This window comes from Fukomys damarensis, unplaced genomic scaffold, assembly GCF_012274545.1.
Source record: "Fukomys damarensis isolate Sample0158 unplaced genomic scaffold, DMR_v1.0_HiC HiC_scaffold_17, whole genome shotgun sequence".
Lineage (NCBI taxonomy): Eukaryota > Metazoa > Chordata > Mammalia > Rodentia > Bathyergidae > Fukomys > Fukomys damarensis.
This window is the reverse complement of record NW_022900929.1, coordinates 25034133-25054688: the sequence shown is the minus strand read 5'-3', so window position 1 is coordinate 25054688 and position 20556 is coordinate 25034133. Positions and strand designations below refer to the sequence as shown.

Here is a 20556-nt window from a genome sequence, read left to right as displayed (position 1 = left end):
TCAGGTCGTGGGTGAAAGCCGGGACTTCGGGGGCCGAGACGCGACGCCCGAGCGTAGGGTTGCCGCTAAGTCCTCAGCCGGGCGCTGCAGCCCCCTCGGCGGTGGAGAGCATCCCGGGTGCCGCGACTCGCTGTGTTCCTCGAAGCAGGGCTGGGGAGCGCAGCTTTCACCGACGCGCCGGCTGCACCTGCTCTGCGAATGAATGAGGTCGAGCGGATGATTCCCGCGGTGCTTGCTGGTTTTTAAAATGTTTCTCCATCTCCGGTGATCCGCTGTATTGTCGGATATTTATCCGCAGCTAGAAATGTAGAAGTGTTAATGTAAAGAAAGACACAGAACACTGAGTTGTCATTGTGGATATTAAACTCCAGGAGTAAGCATGTGGCTATTGAACTTGAAAGTACTGTATCTTTTCTTCCTTCCTGTCTTTCTTTCTTTCTTTCCCTACTGAGAATGGGATGCAGGGCCCCGTACTTGCCGGGCACGCACCGCGCCACAGGCCCTACATACTGTATCCGTTTTAGGAGTCCAAGTTTTTCTGAGTGAAATATTCTTCGGCCTGTGCCCTCCCCCTCTTACATATAAAAATGTTTGTAACCAAGAGGCTTAATCAAATTAATAATACAATTTCTAAAATTAAACTTAATTTTTTTACTTTGTTACTTAAATCAACTAGTTCAATGACTATAAAGTTAGAAGGAAAGATACAATTTGAAGGGATTTTGAAAAGTAGGTAGTTATGTATTTATTGTACATTTTACATTCTGTTCGGTCTGATACCATAAAGGTTTACCTTTTGTTTTTGTTTCTTGAGACAGGGTCTTGCTAGGTAGTTCAGGCTGGCCTTGAACTTGGAATCCTCCTGCCTCAGCCTCCCACATGCTATAGTGTACATCACCACAGCCCACTTAGGTTATTTGTTTTTTAACAATGAAGAAATGATTGAAAACAGTCACTAGGTGTGATGACACGGGTCTGTAATTCCAGCACTCAGAGGACTGAGGCACAAGGATCACTGTGTGAGTTCATTCAAGGCCATCCTGGGTACACAATGAGTTCAAGGCCATCCTGAAACAAACTACATAGTGAAACCCTATCTCATTTTTTTTTTCCCTTGGTTTTTTGAGACAGGGTCTCACTATGTAGTTGAAACTGCCCTGGAACTCACTGTGTAGCCCAGGTTGGTCTTGAACTCACAGCAGTCCTCCTGCCTCAGCCTCCGGAGTGCTGGGATTACAGGCGTGCGCCACCACACTCAGCCCTATCTCATTTTTAAAAAAGAAATTCAAATAGTAAATTTTATTTTATGTATTTTACCATACATGAAGGACTTTCACACTTAGGGAATTATACAAATACTACTTGAACTGATAGAAATACTTCTTAAATAATCTTACTGGTCACTAATAGGAGAAAGGTTATAGATGCAGTGGAGTGTTAAACAGTAATTTCCACAACTGAGGTATGTGCATGGAACAACCTACAAATCCCACTTCTTTGTGAAAAAAAAAAAAAAGATAAATGCAAATACAATGAACTTTCTGTTTATGTAAAAAATGGAGCAAAAATGGGGTGTGGTGCCTCACACCTGTAACTCAAATACTCTAGGAGGCTGAGGCAGGAGGACTGCAAATTAAGCCCAGCCTGACCAAGCCAAAACTTATCTCAAAATAAAAAAAGGGATGAAGCTCAGTGTGAAGGCCCTAGGTTCAATCCAAAGAACTAAAAAAAAAAAAAAAAAAAAAAAATAGGTACAAAAAAAAACTAAAAAAAAAAAAAAAAAATCAAAACCCCAAGGGCCAGGGATTTAGCTCAGTGGTTCCGCTGTCTGCCTCGAAAGCACAAGGGCCCAAGTTCCATCCCTGGTACAACAACAAAATGTAGTATACATATATTTTTAGGTGACACAAATCAGAAAAGATACTTTCCTCTAGGTAAGAAATACTAAGGATCTGACTTAAGGACAAAGCTTGTCTTTTTTTTTTTTTTTGGTACTGCGGATCAAACTGCGGACCTTGGGCTTGCAAGGCAGGTAGCAGCACCACTGAGCTAAATCCCCGGCATTTGTCTTTATTTATTTATTTATAAGATGGTCTCACTCTGTATTTGAGGCTGGTTTTGGTAGATGAGGCTGGCCTTGAACTCACTGCGATCCTCCTGCCTCAGCCTTCCAAGTGCTGGGATTACAGGTGTGCGCCACCACACCCCGCTAACATTGTTTCTTCTAAAGAAGCTAAGTTCTGAATAGTTTCTATAGAAGTATTTGTTCTGATGACATAAAGCCACTTAATTATGAAATATTTCAGGTATGTATAAAAGTTATTAAATTGAGAAATATGTTTAGATTTGTAAAAATTTCACATTTTCAATAGGTGTTCATGTTTTGATGTCTCTATAGTTAATGAAAGGTAAGAAGATCACATATATTTTTACAAGCAAAGAACGAGATCATGTGGTTACGTTTGCCTAAAGTAAAAATGGAAGTTCTGTCTTCTGGTAATTTGGAAGTGCCATGCTAAAATCTTCCTGCAAACCTCTTTCCATCCAGGCTGGAGGCAAAGCTGGAAAGGACAGTGGGAAGGCCAAAGCCAAGGCTGTGTCACGCTCACAGAGAGCTGGGCTGCAGGTAAGGGAGCCCCTCGAGGCTGGAGGTGGGTCACTAGTGATGGGGAGGCTCCCGTTATTACGGACCCTTAGTGATGGGGTGATCGGCCATAAAATCTGTAACAGCAGGTTGCAAAGAGGTCTTGATGAACGGGTTATTTTGTTCTGTTACAACCCGCTCTTTCGAGATTATAATTATGTTCCTGGTCCTTTTATAAATGGTATCATATTAAAGTGTTTTGTGAGTTTTCTTTGGAAGGTGCTTGCAGTGGTACATAATTATCAGGATGAGCTACATTTCAGGTCCTCCGTTTGTCAGCGGCCTCAGTTTTAGACGGAGTGATATTCTCAGAACCACAGAATGTTTTCATACTTGGCCCATTGGAATTGGCACAGCTTTAACCCACACACTTAGTATTTTCTGGATAAGGGAGAGTTACTCTATGCACATAAGAAACACTTTCAAACTGGAAGCTTGGAGACTGGCTGCCAGGGTTGGATTTTGTGCTTGCGGCCAGGGCAAGGCCTGACTGACCAGGTGACATGGGCCGGCAGCCCTGGCGGGAGGGGACCGGAACGGACCCTTGTGTGTGCGTCCTGTGGATGCTCCACTAGAGCTGACCTCATGCATCTTTAATTTGAAGCACGATGGGCGCCAGCTGGAGGTTACTGTGGTAAAACATGCAGAAGGTGAGTAGAACAGCACAGGCTGAGAGAAGCCAGAAGTTTATCAAAGCCTTAGCACTTAAGGGACATGAGTTTGTACAAGGGCCGCGAAATGGAGAATTGTAGGTGGAAGCATTTTGCATTTCACCAAAACAGGCACAGGAAAGTGTCCAGAAGTTGAAAACCCAAATCCTACTTTCTGAGAGTGGTAACAGGATCACCGTCTGAGATAACTTCTCACCCAGTGCCGGGTGGAGCCCAGGCCCTCGCACACCAGACGGGGGCTGCACCAGCTGCTTCCAGGCCCGACCTAGCACAGCGTATGTCCCTGTGCCCTCAGAGTCCTTGGATGTGACTGACATTGTGGAGTAACAGGGCTCAGACCATGGCATAGCTGTTCAGTGCTGTGTTCTTCTCCTGTTCTAAATACGGGTTTTTGGTTTTTGGTTTTTGTCTTTGTTTTGTTGTAGTACTGGAAGTTGGACCCAGGCCCTCAAATATGCTAGGCAGGGCCATACCACTGAGCTGCACCCCTGCCTGATTCCTAGCCACAGCTGACTGCTGTCACAGCCTGGGACTCTTGGTCTCATACACAGTGCTCTGAGAGAAAGCCAGCTTCCCCACACGTGCGGTCCTTGTTGCTGGGGAGGCAGAGGCAGCAAGATCTTAGTTTCAGGTCAGCCTAGGTAACAGGGAACACCACAAGACCCCAATTTAAAAGAAGGAAAAGGGCTAGGCATGGTAGTGCACACCTGTAATCCCAGCAGTCAGGAAGCTGAGGCAGGAGTAGCATGAGTCCAAGGCCAGCCTGGGCTACGAAGTGAGTTTGAGGCTTGTGTACACTGAAGAGTGAGACCCTGTCTCAGATCCCCTCCACCTCTAGAAAATAAGAACCACCTGTGTCTGGGAAAGCTGCAGAGATGCTTCAGAGAGTACTGCGTACCAGACAGTGGGCCAAAGGACATGGTGTGGAGCTGGCCCTCAGGGGTGCTCTTCTCATCGAGAATATCTAGAAGTGGAATAAATTTGGGAACTAAAATGTCAGTGTTGGACTTTGAGAAGGGCGTTTATCAGACACCAGATTTGGGTAGTGATCCTCCTGCCTCCCCAGTATGCAGGATTACAGGCACACACCACTGCACCATCTAGGGTGTATTTGTGGGTTCTGCCTTTGAAAAGGAGGCATCGAGGCTCACTGCATGCAGCATCTGGATGTGTGAAGTTGTAAGGCAGGGTTTCAGAAGGAAAGGCGCCCATGGAAAGGAAATGGGCAGCGAGAAGTCTGGGGTGGCAAGGGTACAGCTCCGAGAAGAGCACGCACTCAGCACATGAGAGGCCCTGGCTGAAACCATAGGAAAGAAAAGTTGGAGAGAAGAAGGGCGGAGAGGAGCAGGATGAAGTTCTCCGCAGGTGGGAAAGCCCCTCCTCTGTGGACAGCCAGGCCAGGCATGGTGGCAGGAGGGTCACAAGTTCAAGGCCAGCCTGGGCCCTGGAGACCCTGTGTGCACACTCCAGTTTGACAAAAATGTAAAAGACTTTTTTTTTAAAGCTACCAGAAAACCTCCTGGCCCGGAGTGTAGCTCAGTGTTTCAGTGTCTGCCTGGCAAGCATGAGTGCCTGAGTTCGATTCCTGGTACCAAAACAAAAGGAAAACCTCCTGAAAGTGAGGAAAGCAGAGGGTCAGAGGAAGGTGGTGGCTGTCGTGTGACTCTGCCGCCCAGGGCTGTGAGCTGTGCTGTACCATCATGGGGCGGTGTGCAAGGTCACCAAAGCCTGCCCTGGCTGTATGCAGCCTGCCCATTTGCAGCTGGACTTTTAATTGCCAAGTAGATTTGGTTTCCAATATGAGTGAGCAGGTTTTCATTATCTTATGCTCACTTGTGTAAGCCTTGCTCACAGTGGCGAGGCTGCTCAGGCCCTGCAGTGTTTCCCATTGAGACGTCTCTTTTCCAGTTTCCTGTGGGCCGCATCCACAGACACCTGAAGACTCGCACCACCAGCCACGGACGGGTGGGTGCCACTGCTGCTGTCTACAGTGCCGCGATTCTGGAGTACCTCACTGCTGAGGTTTGTGGGGACAGGAGTAGGGAGGGCTCTGAATCAGCTGTGGGGACACACCTGTAATCTTAACACCCTGGGAGGATGGGCAGGTTCAAGCCCAGCCTGGGCAACTAAGTGACTTATTGAGACCCTGTCTTAAAGTTGGGGATGGGGTGAGGCTCAGTGGAAAAGCCCTGGGTTCAGTCCCCCGTGCTGCCAAAAAAGCTCTAAGCTGACTAACTGTAAGTCCATGATGTGTATTTCCAAAAGACATGAGTTAATCGGGGAGGGGGTGCTGAGGATCGAAGTCAGGACCTTGCACTTGCCAGGCAGGTGCAGCGCCACTGAGCTGTCACTGGCCCAAGACATTGGTAATTTTTAGTAGCTGTTTTAAATGCATCTTGTCAGCCTGTAACCCAGTGCCAGTGCTAGATAGAAGCTGGGCGCGTTTATCTTCATAGTTACATGTACACAGTCCAGTCAGCAGACTGTGGCAGTCCGGTGTGGCGTCTAAGTTTATGGAGATGGGTGATGTCACAGGTTACAGTCCTAATTGTGTGCTTATGCAACTGAGTTTAACCTTCAGGAAGAGAAGTTATTCGCACAAGAGCTCTTAACTCTTGGTCTTAGGCTCCATTTTCCCCATCTCTGTCCCCCCTGAGGAAAACGAATAGGAGGCGGGAGCCTCCTTCAGCCACATTCCCGAGCAGGAAGCAGGTGGTGGAGACCCCACCAGTGGAAGGGGGCGGTCAGGGGCCAAGCAGAACCATTCACTTTCAACTTTGTGTCCGTCACTTTGCTGGCGCTTCCTCACCCTGACCTAGAGACTTGCAGGGGTCGCCATTGTCCCGTCCTGTGTGGGCTGCATGCTAATAACTGAGAAGCTCTTTCCTTTTCAGTCCTACACTAGTGTTGTTTAGCTACAGACTCTAGAAAGATGTTTATTTCATTTACTAATGCTGAGGCATAGTATTCTGGGGTTTTTTGGGGTTTTTTTTGGTACCAGGGATCCAACTTGGGACCTTGCACTAGCAAAGTAGGTGGTAGAACTACTAAGCTAAAGCCCCAGCCCTGTTTTTGTTTTTTTTGATACCAGGGATCGAACTCAGGAGTTTGTGCTTGCAAAGCAAGCATGGTACCACTGAACCTACATCCCCAGTCCGAGGCACAGTATTCTGGCTCCTGTTCAAGTGCCATCCAAACTGCCTTTTGTCTTTATGTTTTTGCACTACCAGGGATCAAGCCCAGGGCCTCGAACATGCTTGTCACGTGCTCTACAGCTGAGCTGTGACCCCAGCAACCACCCCTTTTTTAAAGACAAGGCTTCACTAGCTGGGTTGTTGGTGGTGCATGCCTGTAATCCCAGCCCTCGGGAGGCTGAGGCAGGAGGATCGCTGTGAGTTCGAGACCAGCCTGGGCTACATAGTGAGTTCCAGGTCAATCTCAACTACACAGTGAGACCCTATAGGTCTCAAAAAAAAAGAAGACAAGGTCTCACTGAGTTGCCTGGCTGCCCTTAAATCTGGGATCCTTGGGCCTCAGTCCCAGCCCCAGTAGTCAGGAGTAATGTGTCTGTCTCCCTGCCCAGCCAAGCTCTCAACCCCCTCCCAGGAACTTCTGCCAGACCTTAGTTAAGTCATAATACAGTGGCCAAATTCAAGTGGGCTCTCTGCCCATAAGTAGATGAATGGATAAAGAAAATGTAATGTATATACACAGTGGAGGTCCCGCCATAAAGAGGACATTTGGGTCATTTGTAAGAAAATAGATGCATCTTGAGACAAAGTTAAGTGAAGTAGACAGAAGGTTAAGTAGCACATAGTTTCTCTTCTATGAAGAGCCCAAAATATATATAAAGACCAAAATAAAAGATGATAAGAAACAGGAAGTGGCCAAGAGTGGTGGTGCACACCTGTAATCCTAGCATTTACGAGGCTGAGGCAGGATCACAGTGAGTTCAAGGCCAGCCTAAACTATATATTGAGACCCTGTCTTGAAGAGAGGGGTAGCTCAGTGGCACTGCGCCTGTCTCATAAGCTCAAGGTCCTGAGTTCAATCCCCAGTACCAAAAAAACAAAGTTATGAAAGGTGGCGTGAGGGGAGAAATAAGCAAACAGAGTAGACTTTGTGGAGATAGGAAAGATTTAAGGCTAAAAAAGGTTAGGGTTGCACAGGCTGGGGATGTAACTAGATAGAGCATGTACCTAGCCTGTGTTGTGAGACCCTGGGTTCAATCCCCTGTACCAAAAAAGATTTTTTGGGGGGGGTACTGGGGATCGAACTTGGGCCCTTGTGCTTGTGAGGCAGGCGGTGGGACCACTGAGCTAAATCTCTGGCCCGAAAAGATTTTTTTTAAATCAGAGTATTTTTAAAGCAGTCAACATATTCCAGATATTTAAATTTGGAGTTTTAGTCATTCAGAAGAGGCAGAATGCTGAAATCTAGGCCAAGAGCTTAGGGCAGCGGTCACTTTCCAGTTTTAGGGTTGCCCTGGAACCACTTGGAGATCACACACAAGTACTGGCATTGGGAACCATTAAAATTTAGCCATTAAGGGAAATGGATGACACATAGCAAATCACCCATGGATATATGAAGACAGGACTTTTCTCAGTGCTCACCGAGGATCCTTGGCCAAGACACAGCATCCCTTGTTCTTACCGTTGGTGCCACGCTCTGTAGAAGTGAGCTTTTGCTTCGTTGCTTGCTGCTGCAGAGGAATGCAAAGGAAACCGGACGCCGAAGCGAGCAGTACTGGATCCTGCAGCAGTAGGAGGCAGCGGCCCAGCTTCTGTGCATGCTGTGTGGTGTACAGACGATGGCCTGGTCTTCTGGGTCCTGACCGGAAGCAGCCTGAGCCCTCCCCTCAGGCCTGCATTGGTCTCTTGTCTTCCGGATGCCCACAGGTGCTGGAGCTGGCAGGGAACGCGTCAAAGGATCTAAAAGTCAAGCGCATCACCCCGCGTCACTTGCAGCTCGCCATCCGTGGGGATGAAGAACTGGATTCCCTCATCAAGGCGACCATAGCCGGGGGAGGTACGTGTCACTTACCAGTACTGTCCCCTGCTGTGTGGAGCAGTGGCACTGTGCACTTGAGACACTAACAGGAAGTGTATCAAGCTTGGATTCCATATTAATGATCCAAATATTTTTCTTTTTGTAAGCATATGTTATTTTATTTTAGCCAGTTCTGTCTAAATTTCATAAATGAGCTGGGCATGGTGTACATCTCTGATCCCTGCAACTCTGGAAGGCTGGAGCAGGAAGATCACAATTTTTGAGTGCTGTCTGGGCAATTTAGCCACTTAGTGAAGGCGCATCTCAAAATTGAAAAAAAACACCAGTCAGAGTGGTACACGCCTGTAATCCCAACACTCAGAGCCTGAGGCAGGATTGCCCTGAGTTTAAGGCCACCTGAACTACATAGCAAGACCCTATCTCAAAAAAAATTTTTTTTGTGGGACCGGGGATTGAACTCTGGTCCTTGTGCTTGCAAGGCAAGCAGTGGAATCACTGAGCTAAATCCGTGGCCCTTTTTAATGTTTTTTAAAGTACCGGAGATGTAGCTCAATGTGAAGGGCCTAGATTCAATTCACAGTAATAGTTAAAGCTTAGTGTTTAAAGTACTTCCTGTACTTTTTAAATTATGTTTTCAGCAGGCATGGTGACACGTGCCTATGATCCCAGCACTGGGGAGGCTGAGGCAGGAGCACTGCTGTGAGTTGGAGCCCAACCTGGGCTATATATAGTGAGTTCAAGGCCAGCCTGCTCTACAGAGCAAGCCCCTGCCTCAAAGGGGAAAACAAAAAAATTTGAAAACCTGATCTTAAGTAATTGCTTAACATGATAACCTGTTAAGGGCTGAAATAATGGAAATGGGTCAGGATAAATGTGATAGAAGTTCTTGTCTTTGTTAAATCATTGTAGAACTTCACAAAAGCTGTGGTTATGCTCTTAAAATGCACATAAAATGGGTTTCTCTGACATACCATGCTAGCTGGGCTCACCATCCTCTGCAGGTCAGAAGGGGAAAGGTGACTCGGAATTTCTCTGTGTAATTGGTCTTTTGGCTGGTGCCACAAAAGTGTTAAAATACACTACACCCAGCTGAAGAGTTTCAGTAATAATTTTTAAATTTTCTTTCTAGGTGTGATTCCTCACATCCACAAATCTCTGATTGGAAAGAAGGGACAGCAGAAAACTGCTTAGGGCTGTCACCAGCCCTCTTCCTCCCATCCGTCCCTGTACATCTCCGGATAGAAGACAGCAGTGGGGACACGTGGCATTTTTAAAACAGTTAAATGGAAATGCATAGACCGTGCTGTAGACATAAAAAAACATTGGTCTGTTCTTAGACTCCCAAGTTTGATAAAGTACCTTTCACGTGGTTACAGTTGTGTGTCCATTGGCTAGGTTTTTCCCATGTTTTATACAAAAATGGAATTGATAAACCATTTTTTACAAAATTAAAATGTCTCAAAACTGTTCTGTTGATATATTGGAAATACTTTGCTCAGACTTTGATATTTTCAAAATAATTTAAAATTAATTTGTCTCAAAACTGTTCTGTTGATATATTGGAAATACTTTGCTCAGACTTTGATATTTTCAAAATAATTTAAATTGGGCATGATGGCGCATACCCGTAATCCCAGCACTCAGGAAGCAGGAGGATCCCAAGTACAAGGACAGCCTGAACTACACAGTGAGACCTTGTCTCATTAATTAAAAAAAAAAAAATTAGAGTTGGGGAATAAGATTTCCATGGTGTGTTGAGTTTCAGGAGCCATTGGTTTGTGAGTGGGGAACTGGGGTAACACACCATGATTTTTATCACATGCCACTCTAGAAAGAACTCCGAGAACTAATGTCCATATTGAACACAGTTCCATCTCAGCCGAAAGAACTCAGGGCACTGTGAGCTCCTGGGCCCTGAAACACTGCACCAAACCTGCCTTCGAGTACCGCAGGCAGCTGGTAGCTCAAGAGACCGCTACCGGAAATGATGACCCAGTGGATGGGAAACAGCTATGCTGGCTCCAAACCTAGGTCGTCCTGACCACACCCAGGCCACACTTGCTGAAAATTGTTCGGTTGATTGTATTTTTCTTCCTTTGGCTTAAAAGTCCACCTCTTGGTGTTTTGATATAGTAACATACTGAAATTTGAACAGTCTGTTTGGTTTTTTTGAGACAAGGTCTTGCTACTGTAGCCCAAACTGGCCTTGGAACTTGTAGCAATCCTCTTGCCTCAGCCTCCCTAGTGCTGGGATTACAGGTATGCACTACTGTATCTGGCTTTGGCTATACAATTAAAATTTTGTCAGTTTCTAAGTAACATAGGATTTAAGTTAATTTACTAGTTAACTCAGAAAATTTTATTTTTTTGCCCAGAAGTCTACATTTCACAAGTATTGATTTGGTTTTTTTTTTGGGGGGGGTACTGGGGATCGAACTCTGGACCTTGGAGGAAGTCTTGATGCTTTATAGTATTAACACCATCAAAACAAAGTCCATGTTTTCATAGCAATTGTCACGAATGCACGACAGTAAAGACGACACTGCTCACAGGGTCAGGCCTGTATGTGTCCACCCCGACCCCTGCCAGCTGTGCTTCGCCCTGCCCCAGCCTCCCCAGGTAGATAGCTGAGTCCTGTCATCAACACAGTACTTTCATGTCTGTGTGCCTTAGGGAAGTCCTCAGATATGTCTTTAAAGATGTGATACTTGAGAAACAGCCACAGCACCACTGTCATAGTTAAAAGTATCATAGCCACATGTGGGGTCACATGTATCCCAGCATGGGAGGCTAAGGCAGGGGGATCTCAAGTTCTAGCTTAGTCTGAATAACTTCATGAGACTTTGTTTCAAAATTAACAGTTGGGAAGCTGGGTGTGGTGGTGCACCCAGAAGGCTGAGGCAGAGTTCAAGACGAGCCTGAACTACATAGTGAGTTCCAGATCAGTCTCAACTACATAGTGAGGCCCTGTATCAACAAAACAACAAATAAAATTAAGATCTTGGGACCAGGGATTTAGCTCAGTGATCTTCTGCCTGCTTCGCAAGCCCAAGATCCCAAGTGTAAATCTCTGGTATTAAAAAAAAAAAAATTAAGAGCTGGGGTTGTGGTTCATTGCAAAGGCCTTGACTCAACTCCCAATACCACACACACAAAAAAGACCAGTCAATATTCAATTTTTTCCTCTGTGTTTGGTACCGGGGATCAAACTCAGGTTCTTGCATTTGTGAGGCAGGTGGCAGAACCACTGTGCTAAATCAGCCCTCCTTTTTTTTTTTCTGTAGTACCAGTTGGATGCAGGGCTGTCTCACTGAGCTGTTTCTCCAGCCCCTTTTGTATTTATCTTGGGACAGGATTACCCCGAGTTGCTAAATTCCCCAGACTGCGCTCAAATTTGGCCTGGCTTGGTAATTTTTTTCTTCTAAGTTTTGAGTGAGGATCAAGACAAAATCTGTCTTGTATTTGTTCATACTGAGCTGAGTGTGGTGGTACACGACTGTAATCCCCACTCTGCAGAGGCTGTGACAAGCAGAAGGCTCTCAAGTTCAAGGCCAGCCTGGGCTACAGAGCGAGACTGTGTCAAAAAAACAGGGCCAGGAATTTAAATCAGTGGCGCCACGCCTGCCTCACAAGTGTGAATTCCTGAGTTCAATCCCTGATACCAAAAAAAGTAAACTGATGTCCACCCCCACGTGAGGCAAACAGAAGGGACAGGAGCTGGGCCTGAGGTGCCACATGGATGCAGCCAGGTGTTGGGAAGAGATCCTGCGATCTGCATGAGAGACGAGGCCAGCCACTGCCTGATCTGAGCTCTGACCCAGAGTCTGCGTGGGGCCCAGCATTGTGGCGACCGCACAGTGCAGGCTGTGCAGAGATTTATAAGCCATTCCTAGCAGAGGCCTAATTCTCTGGGCAGGTACTGAGCAGACCTGGAGTCCGATGGGCCTGGACTCAACGGCTGCCGCTTCTGGCCTGTGTGGCTGGCTCTCTTCCTTCTCTGCACTAAAGGGCACAATTACCCTACAGTGCTGCACCCCAAGAGTCCCAGATCCATGAAAGCCCACACAGCTTTTTTATTTTCAGTTTTTTGTTTTGGTTTTTTTTTGGAGACAGGGTCTCACTATGTAGTTGAGACTGACCCAGGCTGGTCTTGAACTCACAACAATCCTCCTGCCTCACTCAGCCTCCCAAGTGCTGTGATTACAGGCATGTGCCACCATGCCTGGCAGTCAGCATTTTGTTTTGTTTTCTACCACAGAACTCAGAACCTTGAGCTTGTGAGGCAGGTGGCAGAACCACTGAGCTAAATCCCCGGGCCTCGTTTTGGTTTTTTTTTGCGGGGGGGGGGGACCGGGGATCGAACTTGGGTCCTTGAGTTTGCAAGGCAAGCAGCGGAACCACTGAGCTAAATCTCTGGCTCCCTGGTTTTGGTTTTCTGAGACAGCCTCTTTAAGTAGCCTAGGCTGGCCTGGAACTCATGGTGAACCTCCTGTTTCAGCCTCTTGAGTGCTGAGAATACAAGCATGTGCCTAGTCAGCTCTTAAGCAAAGCCTGTATTGCTAAAACTGAAAACACAGGCAGGTTAAACTCAGAATGCAGAATGAGGCCAGGTGTGGTGGCACACACCTGTAATCCCAGCACTCAGGAGGCTGAGGCAGGAGGATCTCTGAGTTTGAGACCAGCCTGGGCTACATAGGGAGTTCCAGGTCAGTCTCAACTACATAGTGAGACCACTTGTCTCAAAAAACAGAGTGCAGAATGTGAGGGCCAGGGATTTATGTGGTGGTGCTGCCTGCCTGCCTGGAAAGCACAAGGTTCCGAGTTTGATCCCTGCTACCAAAAAAAAAAAAACGCAGAATGTGAGCTGGGTGTGGTGGTGCACACCTGTAATTCCAGCCTTCCGTGAGGTTGAGGCAGGAGGATCACAAGCTCCAGTCCAACCTGGGCAACTCAGCAATGTAGTGAAGTCCTATCTGCAAAAGTAAGGGCTGGCAGGCTGGTGATTTAGCTCAGTAGCGACGCTCCTTCCTTGGAAGCACAAGGTCCTGAGTTTGATTCCCAGTACCACAAAAAAAAATTATTAAAAATAACAAGGGCTGGAGATGTAGCCCAGTCAAAGGCCCTGGTTCAGTCCCCAGTCCTGTTCCAAAAGGAAGGGAAGGAGGAAGCTGCCTCAGGCAGCTGCTCAGAAGGCTACTTCAGAAGCACTCAAGTCGGTGCCAGCCGTGCAGTGCATCTGTCAGGACGGTGGCAGTGAGTCACCTCGGGTGACTCCTGTGTCCCCAGACTGGAAGTGCGTCACAGCGCCCACGAGGAGCACCCCGTCCCTGCAAGATGTGCAAGCTGGTAGAGGAAATAGCTATATTAAAATAGGGGTGCCTGGCAACTGTGTTTGTTCATCTTGTCCCCAGGATGCAAATGCTGTACTTAGAAAACTGCAAATTACTATGTGTGTCATGAATATGAAAGGAACACATGGGAATTAGCGAGTCCAAGAATATGAACTCTTTGTCTGCCAAAGACCTGTACTTTAGATGGGACAGACTCCCATGAGCTCTGGGGGGACATCTGTACAGATGGCCACTGCTGCTGCAGCTGGTCATAGAGCAGACGGACTGGTTCTCATCAGCGTGGTAGCACATGCCTGTGATCTCAATACCTGGAAGGCTGAGGCAGGAAGATCATCACCAAGACTTTGGGGCCAGCCTGGGCTACATAGTGATCCTGGCTCAAAAAAAAAGGAACAATATTCCATTTTATGGACAAATGGGATGGGATGGCCCACTAACAGGGTTCTCACACTATTTTTCCACTGATATTTCATTACCTGGATTAATATATTATGTAATAATGAAATTGAATATTAAATGTTAGTCTGTTTTCCAAATCACAGGAAGAACAAGCTAACCGATTATCTTTGTCAGTTCTAGGTCTTTCCTTAAGATTTTTCCTGTATCGCTCTTCAGCAAAAACTCAGTGAGCAGCACAGCGAGGACTCTGGGCATTTGACCAGGTGTCTGAGTGACATGGTCTCACTGTGGCCAGTGGTCAGGTTTTCTGCTGTTGAACTTGCTCCTAGTTTATAGGACGGAATGAAGTATGTTCCGTGGGAAAAGAGGGTGGCTAAGCTAAGCCATCTCCAGAGAATCGCTTTCCACTCCTGAAGCTCTCTGACCAGTCCCGGTCATGCCGTGGCCTCTGCAGACCTAGGTTGGGGCCATTTGCCACTTTCCACCTCCACAAAGGACGGGATCCTTAGCGTCCTGCAGACCAGAACAGGCTCTGACACGCAGGGTCACACACCTGGGCCCAGTAGGGACCTAGCACAGACTGCTGAGCTCCATGACTTAGAATGGCTCCCTACTGTAGACAGGTGAGGCCACTGAACATTTCTGTGGCTTGTGTGGATTTCTTTTCACCTCCTGACTAGGTCTAAGAAGTAAAACATCAGCCTTACTTTACAGGTGAGGGAATTCAGATTCCAAAACATTGGGGGGCCGAGCCCAAGCTCACTTGGCTCCCATTGGTAGCAGGGCTGGAGTCTGAATGCACATCAGTCTGGTTCCCAAGCCCAAACCTGCCAGTCCAGAAAGGCTCATGGCTCATGGGTCCACAGAGGCCAAGGCCAGGCAGTGCGCTTAAGGCATTGTTCCTGTGAGCTTGAAGCTGCAACAGAAACTGTAAAGGTGTCAAAAAGCCAAGCTGTAATAATCCCAGCACTTGGGAGGCTGAAGCAGGAGGGTTGCCCTGAGGTCGAGGCCAGCCTGGGCTGCATAGGTAGCAACATCCTGTTTCAAAAAATTTTTTAAAATTCCACACTGTTTTCATGCATTCTCTGGGCAGCATAGCCCGATGGGTTCCAGAAGACTCAAAAGGACCTCGCAAGTTTGAGGGGGAAGGCTATACTTACATAGCAGCTGCAGGCCCATCATTGGTCCAAAGTCACAAGTGCTGATTGGTTTGAATTTGAGTCTGCCAATTGGACTGAACTTAAGTAGGCTGATTGGTCCTGATTCAAACTGGTCTAAAATTAGCCCTTCTGACTTGAGCATGCTGATTGGTCCAAATTTAATTGTACAGTTTGGTTCAAATATAAACCCAGAGAGTAGAGGCCTAGTGCAGGACAGGCCAGCTGTAGGTGTCCTGGGAAGAGGGACCAGTTGTCTCAGGAGATTCCTCAGTCCCTGCCCCGCTTGTTCTCCTTCCCCCTCTACTTGCTTCCTCTGGTTGATCATCTGCTACAGCTGGGAGTTCCAACCTCACAGGTTCTCTTGTCCACTCAGCTCTAGTAGTCGTCGCCTAACCAGGTGCAACCCTAAGCTAACCCTCGTGATGGTTGGTCCCTAAAATGTGTCCCTTCCAGCCCATCCAACCCAGCTGCTGTTTCCTGTCCCTGCCAGGTTCATTCAGGAGGGAAATATGTGAAGCCACTTCCTCTAGGTGCCCTGTCCCCAGGTCTGGTTCCCCAGCAGGGGCTATGACTTATCTCTTCCTCTGGTCTAGTGCTGAGTCTGCCATTTACTAAGGGCATCTATTAAGACTTTTTTTTTTTTTGTACTGCAGATAGAACTCCGGACCTTGTGCTTGTAAGGCAGGTGGCAGAACCACTGAGCTAAATCCCCAACCCTATTTTTTTTTTTTTTGGACATAGGGTATCACTATGTAGTTGAGACTGACCTGGAACTCACTATGTAGCCCAGGCTGGTCTCGAACTCACAGCGATCCTCCTGCCTCAGCCTCCCAAGTGCTAGGGTTGACAGATGATTAGATGAGCCTGGGTCTGAACTGACATCTCATTCTGTTTCAGACTTGTGAGAGCCTGAGCAAACACAACCAAGGGGAAAGGACAGCACAGCAATAGCTCACAGAAGCCCACAGCATTCCCAGAGTGCTGTGCCCCTGCCTGAGGTCCCCAAAGTTGTGGTTAGGCCCACGTGGCTGCTGCAAGCCCTGAGTTCACAGCCTGCTTAACACTTTCAAGAAAATGAAACCCCTCTTTCCTCCAGCCTGGCCCAGAGATAGGCCCTTGCCCTCCCCTTTATTCTTTTCTTTCAATGTAATGTGTAAATCTAAGATGGATCCCGGGTGGTAGGGAGACAACTGTAAACCATCCAAATCTTAGATGAATTACACAGTAACCAAGCTAATTCTAAAAAGCCCATCCTAGGGGTGAGGGAACTGTTAATATAGATGGTTACAGCTGCCCCACCACCACCACTTCCTGGGTGCAATGAGGTACAGGTAAGCCCAGCCCTCCAGAACCAACCCTACCCTCTCCCTTCAAGCGGCCATGCTTTCACTGCCCACCCCTGGCCCTCCTCACAGGCAACTGTGCCCTCCCATCCTCGCTCCTCACCTTTTCAAAATTCATGTTTGAGGGACACAGGTGGTGGAGGTTGAACGAACTGGTCACCCGTTAGTGAAGAAGGGTCCTGCTGGGAGCAGGTGGGTGCATGAGTGACGCAGCACTCCGGGAGACGGGAGAAAAGGGTCTCCAGACTGGCCTGAGAAAGTCAGAGCACACAAAAGGGCAGGGTATGCAGCTCAATGCTCAAGCCTGGGTTCAATCTCCAGAACCACCCAAAACTGAGAACAGGTGTGGTATCACAGACTTGTAACCCCAGCACGGGGGAGGCAGAAGCTGGAGGATCACCAGGTTAGCCTGGGATACAGTGAGTCCAGGGCCAACAAAAAAAGCACCTCAGTGTCCACCACCTATGGAAACTAGGAAGCTTCGCGTCTAGTGGTGACTATAGTCTCTGCCCAGAACCATTTCCCTTCTACAGGGCCTTGCTAAGCCTCTGTGCTGCCTTAGGGAAGCCTCCAGGTACCAACACTGACCTGGTCCAAGACAGCATGGGTTGACCTAGTGGGTGTTGCGCTCCTGTGACCAGGTCCTTAGGTCCCAGCAGCCCTCCATCCTTCCAGGCTCCTGAACCATGACTGCCCCTCACAGGAAAGAGGCCTCGGGCCAAGGGCCTCACCGTGGCCTGAGCAGGTGCTTTCCCCAAATCCCAGCTCTAAAGTAGGTCCTTTCCCAGCAGTTTCAAACTGCTCAACTGCAGAGGTCATGGGAGCCACTCAATTCCTGACCCCAAAACACGGGGCCTGATTGAAGTCCTTAGATTTTGAAGTAATGCTCCAATAACCAAAGGGCTGCACAACTCTAATTTTATCACCATTTCCAAGACTACAGGGGCTTGCATTTCCACGCTTGAGTTCCTCTACCTCTTCACAAGCATAGCACATCTTCTCATGGTACAAGGCGAGGCTTCATGGACTGCACTCAGCTCTCAAAGAGGGAGACACCTATAGCCCCCTTGAAAACTGATTTACGTGGCTGTATCTTTCCTTCCCGAAACCCCTTTACCTAGCCCACAGCATGGGACTTTCCTGAGGTCAGGCCTTCACAAGAGCCAATGACTTAAACCCAGCACCTGGCCTGGCCTCCACAGGGGAACCCACCTCACCCCAGATCCTCCCTAGGACCCAGCACAGCTCCAACATAGAGCCAAGTTCAGTGCACACCAGGCTAGGGGTGCCCCTTCCCCACCTCTGCCAGTTCTCAGTACCCCACCCACCTTGCCATGCTCGGTGGGTCTGGAAAGGCAAAAAATATTTTGTAGAAAGCTGTCTTAGTATGTTTCCAGCATCATCACCCTTACCTAAGCAAGAACAGGCAACCGTTATTTAGTTTTTATTCATAACCATAAACTTAACTCTGCAATCCAGCTACTTTTGGAGGGGAGCAGGGGAAATATGGAACCCGAAGAACTGCAGTGAGAGCAGACATGATGGGATGTTGCGAGCAGGTTGGGTGGAGGGTGCTCTCCTGAGCTAGAGGAATGGTCTGGTGGTTGCAATACATCCAAGTTAAACGCATTAGAGCTGTCCACAGTCAGTGATGGTGATCTTCTTGCTGGTTTTGCCATTCCTGGACCCAAAGCGCTCCATGGCTTCCACGATGTTCATGCCTTCTTTCACCTTCCCAAACACCACGTGCTTGCCATCCAACCTGGAAACACAGTCATTAGTAGCAGGCACCAGACACAGAGAAGCAGCCCTGCTGTGTACCAAAGGACAAACAGGGCCCCTGCCAACCAAGACTGTCACGAGGCAGCTAACCCACGCTTCCCTTGTTAAATATTGGCTGTTACCTTTCTTTCTCAAGTAATAATCTGAAGTTTTCTATGAGCCAATCTCAAAAACAGAAAAAGGCCAACCATACACAAGTTGTACAAGGACATACTCAAGGGATTCCCCCAAGTCAAGGGCCCAGTTTCTCCCACTACCTTACTTTCTGTTACCATCCTGGCTACAGCTGTCCTTGTGCACATTCTCTTCTCACAAATGTAAACACAAGGAAAAGCTATGCCATTTCCACGTCCCTAGGACCGGTCACATGTGCTGTATCCCATGCTCACTCACCACTCAGTCTTGGCAGTACAGATGAAAAACTGGGAGCCATTCGTGTTTGGTCCAGCATTTGCCATGGACAAGATGCCAGGACCTGTGTGCTTCAGGATGAAGTTCTCATCATCAAATTTCTCCCCGTAGATGGACTTGCCGCCAGTGCCATTGTGGCGTGTGAAGTCACCACCCTACAAACATGACAGGAACCTGTCACTCCTGGCAACACAGTCAGAAAGCATGCAACGTCTACCAGGCTCACATTCTTCAACTGTGCAGAAGAGCCAAAAAGAGCAGAAATGATAGAACAGCTCTGTGGAAATGCATCCTAAAATACTCTGGCTCAATCCCCAATTAAGGGACCAACCCAAGTAAAAAGCAGTTCATTTCATACCTGGCACATGAATCCTGGAATAATTCTGTGAAAGCAGGAACCCTTATAACCAAATCCTTTCTCTCCAGTGCTCAGAGCACGAAAGTTTTCTGTTAAAAAAAAAAAATGTGTGTTTGTACGTATATGTATGTATGCGCGCGCGCACACACACACACATCTCCCTACAAACACAAATTCTTTTATTCGGATTACATGTTAAACTTAGAAAAAAAATGGAACCAACCTGCTGTCTTTGGAACTTTGTCTGCAAACAGCTATAAGAGAAAAAGGACAGTTAATCAACACCACATGAACCAAGTTTTACTACTTAGTGCTCGTCTTTAAAGGTTTCTGAATCACAAAATCATTTTCTCACTCCAGGAGAATGTTTCTTCAGTAATGACTCTGAACCCCAAATAAGAACTGCTCTTGACAGCACTAAGGGCCTGAGGAGTTGGGCTGAGAAACATGATACCCAAAGCTGTGCCAAAAATCCACAAGCAGCAATGACTTAAATAGTGAGAGACTCCTAAAAAGTGACTCAGAACTTCTCATGCATCACACCTACTTCGGGGCAAATATACAGCTTCTCAAATGTACCTCACCTCCCCCCCTCACGTGGGAGCTAAGGACAGCTAGTTATTCACGGCTCATGGGCAGTGTGGATGCCACCTGTCACCTCCCTCGATCTGTGAACACAGCTCTAGGACCAACCCAGTCACTTTTTGGGTCCCTTACCTAATAGTGGGGCAAGAAATACCGGCTTCTGATGCATCCTCCATGCACAAACATTGGGGCTAAAGACCAAAGCAACAGCCACAAACCCTTCAGGAACCTCATTTAAAAGGAGCGCTGTGTGTGAAATATTCCAGATAGTAACATCCCTGTACCTGTCTACAGTAATGCATTGATTTAGGAGTGGACCCAGGAGTGTCTGGTTTGTCAACAGGCCTCACACTCTAGCTAACCTGACACCAACCTGAGGCCCAGTCTTTTAAGGCCAAGTTTCCATCAGGGCCTCGACAATGGTCGACTCGGACTACCGATAAAGTGGGGAAGGGTGAATGGGACCTAACGTTTCTCCACACGTGCCGGGATCTTGGACGGGGCAGGCGACAGGGAAACCCCTGGCCTCACCAGGACCGCGTGTAGGTAAACTTCACTGGAACAAGATCGTGCACTCAATCTTACCACTGGTAGTGCTTTGAAAAAGTGGCTTAAGAGAAGAAAAACCCTAAGTTACGGCTGCTTCACTACACTCTAAAGCCCGCGTGTGCTGGGTTAACTGGGACACAATCTAATATTGAACTTTGCAAAGAAACACGCCAAGTAGATCAGATCCGGCAGTGAGTGCTAACCTCTGGGCGGCCACCCACACCTCGGGTGACTCCGGCAGCCGCCCGGGGCACAGGGCTGGGCCACGCCCGAGGCCTGCGGGGAGGGCG

At 47.7% G+C, this 20556-nt stretch overlaps 2 protein-coding genes across 4 annotated transcripts in view; one reads left to right on the top strand and one right to left on the bottom strand.

Moving 5' to 3' along the window:
* LOC104862733 (histone H2A.V) overlaps window positions 1–9739 on the top strand; it is a 10253-nt gene extending 514 nt beyond the window's left edge. For 2 of the 3 annotated variants that reach the window (XM_010624923.3, XM_019207608.2), the window contains exons 2-5: window positions 2549–2626; window positions 5224–5337; window positions 8217–8346; window positions 9458–9739. In XM_010624923.3, the coding sequence (XP_010623225.1) occupies window positions 2549–2626; window positions 5224–5337; window positions 8217–8346; window positions 9458–9519 (384 nt within the window). In that variant the 3' untranslated portion in view covers window positions 9520–9739. Of the gene's footprint in view, window positions 1–183; window positions 208–2548; window positions 2627–5223; window positions 5338–8216; window positions 8347–9457 lie in introns of those variants that run through there. The other variant, XM_010624924.3, reaches the window with a different exon arrangement.
* An 8271-nt stretch (window positions 9740–18010) lies between these two features.
* The window catches only part of Ppia (peptidylprolyl isomerase A), a 2993-nt gene continuing 447 nt past the window's right edge, over window positions 18011–20556 (bottom strand). Inside the window, exons 2-5 of the mRNA XM_010624925.3 lie at window positions 19356–19386; window positions 19133–19221; window positions 18757–18929; window positions 18011–18343 (exon numbers count right to left, since the gene is read on the bottom strand). Coding sequence (XP_010623227.1) covers window positions 18211–18343; window positions 18757–18929; window positions 19133–19221; window positions 19356–19386 — 426 coding nt within the window. The 3' untranslated portion in view covers window positions 18011–18210. The remainder of the gene's footprint in view (window positions 18344–18756; window positions 18930–19132; window positions 19222–19355; window positions 19387–20556) is intronic.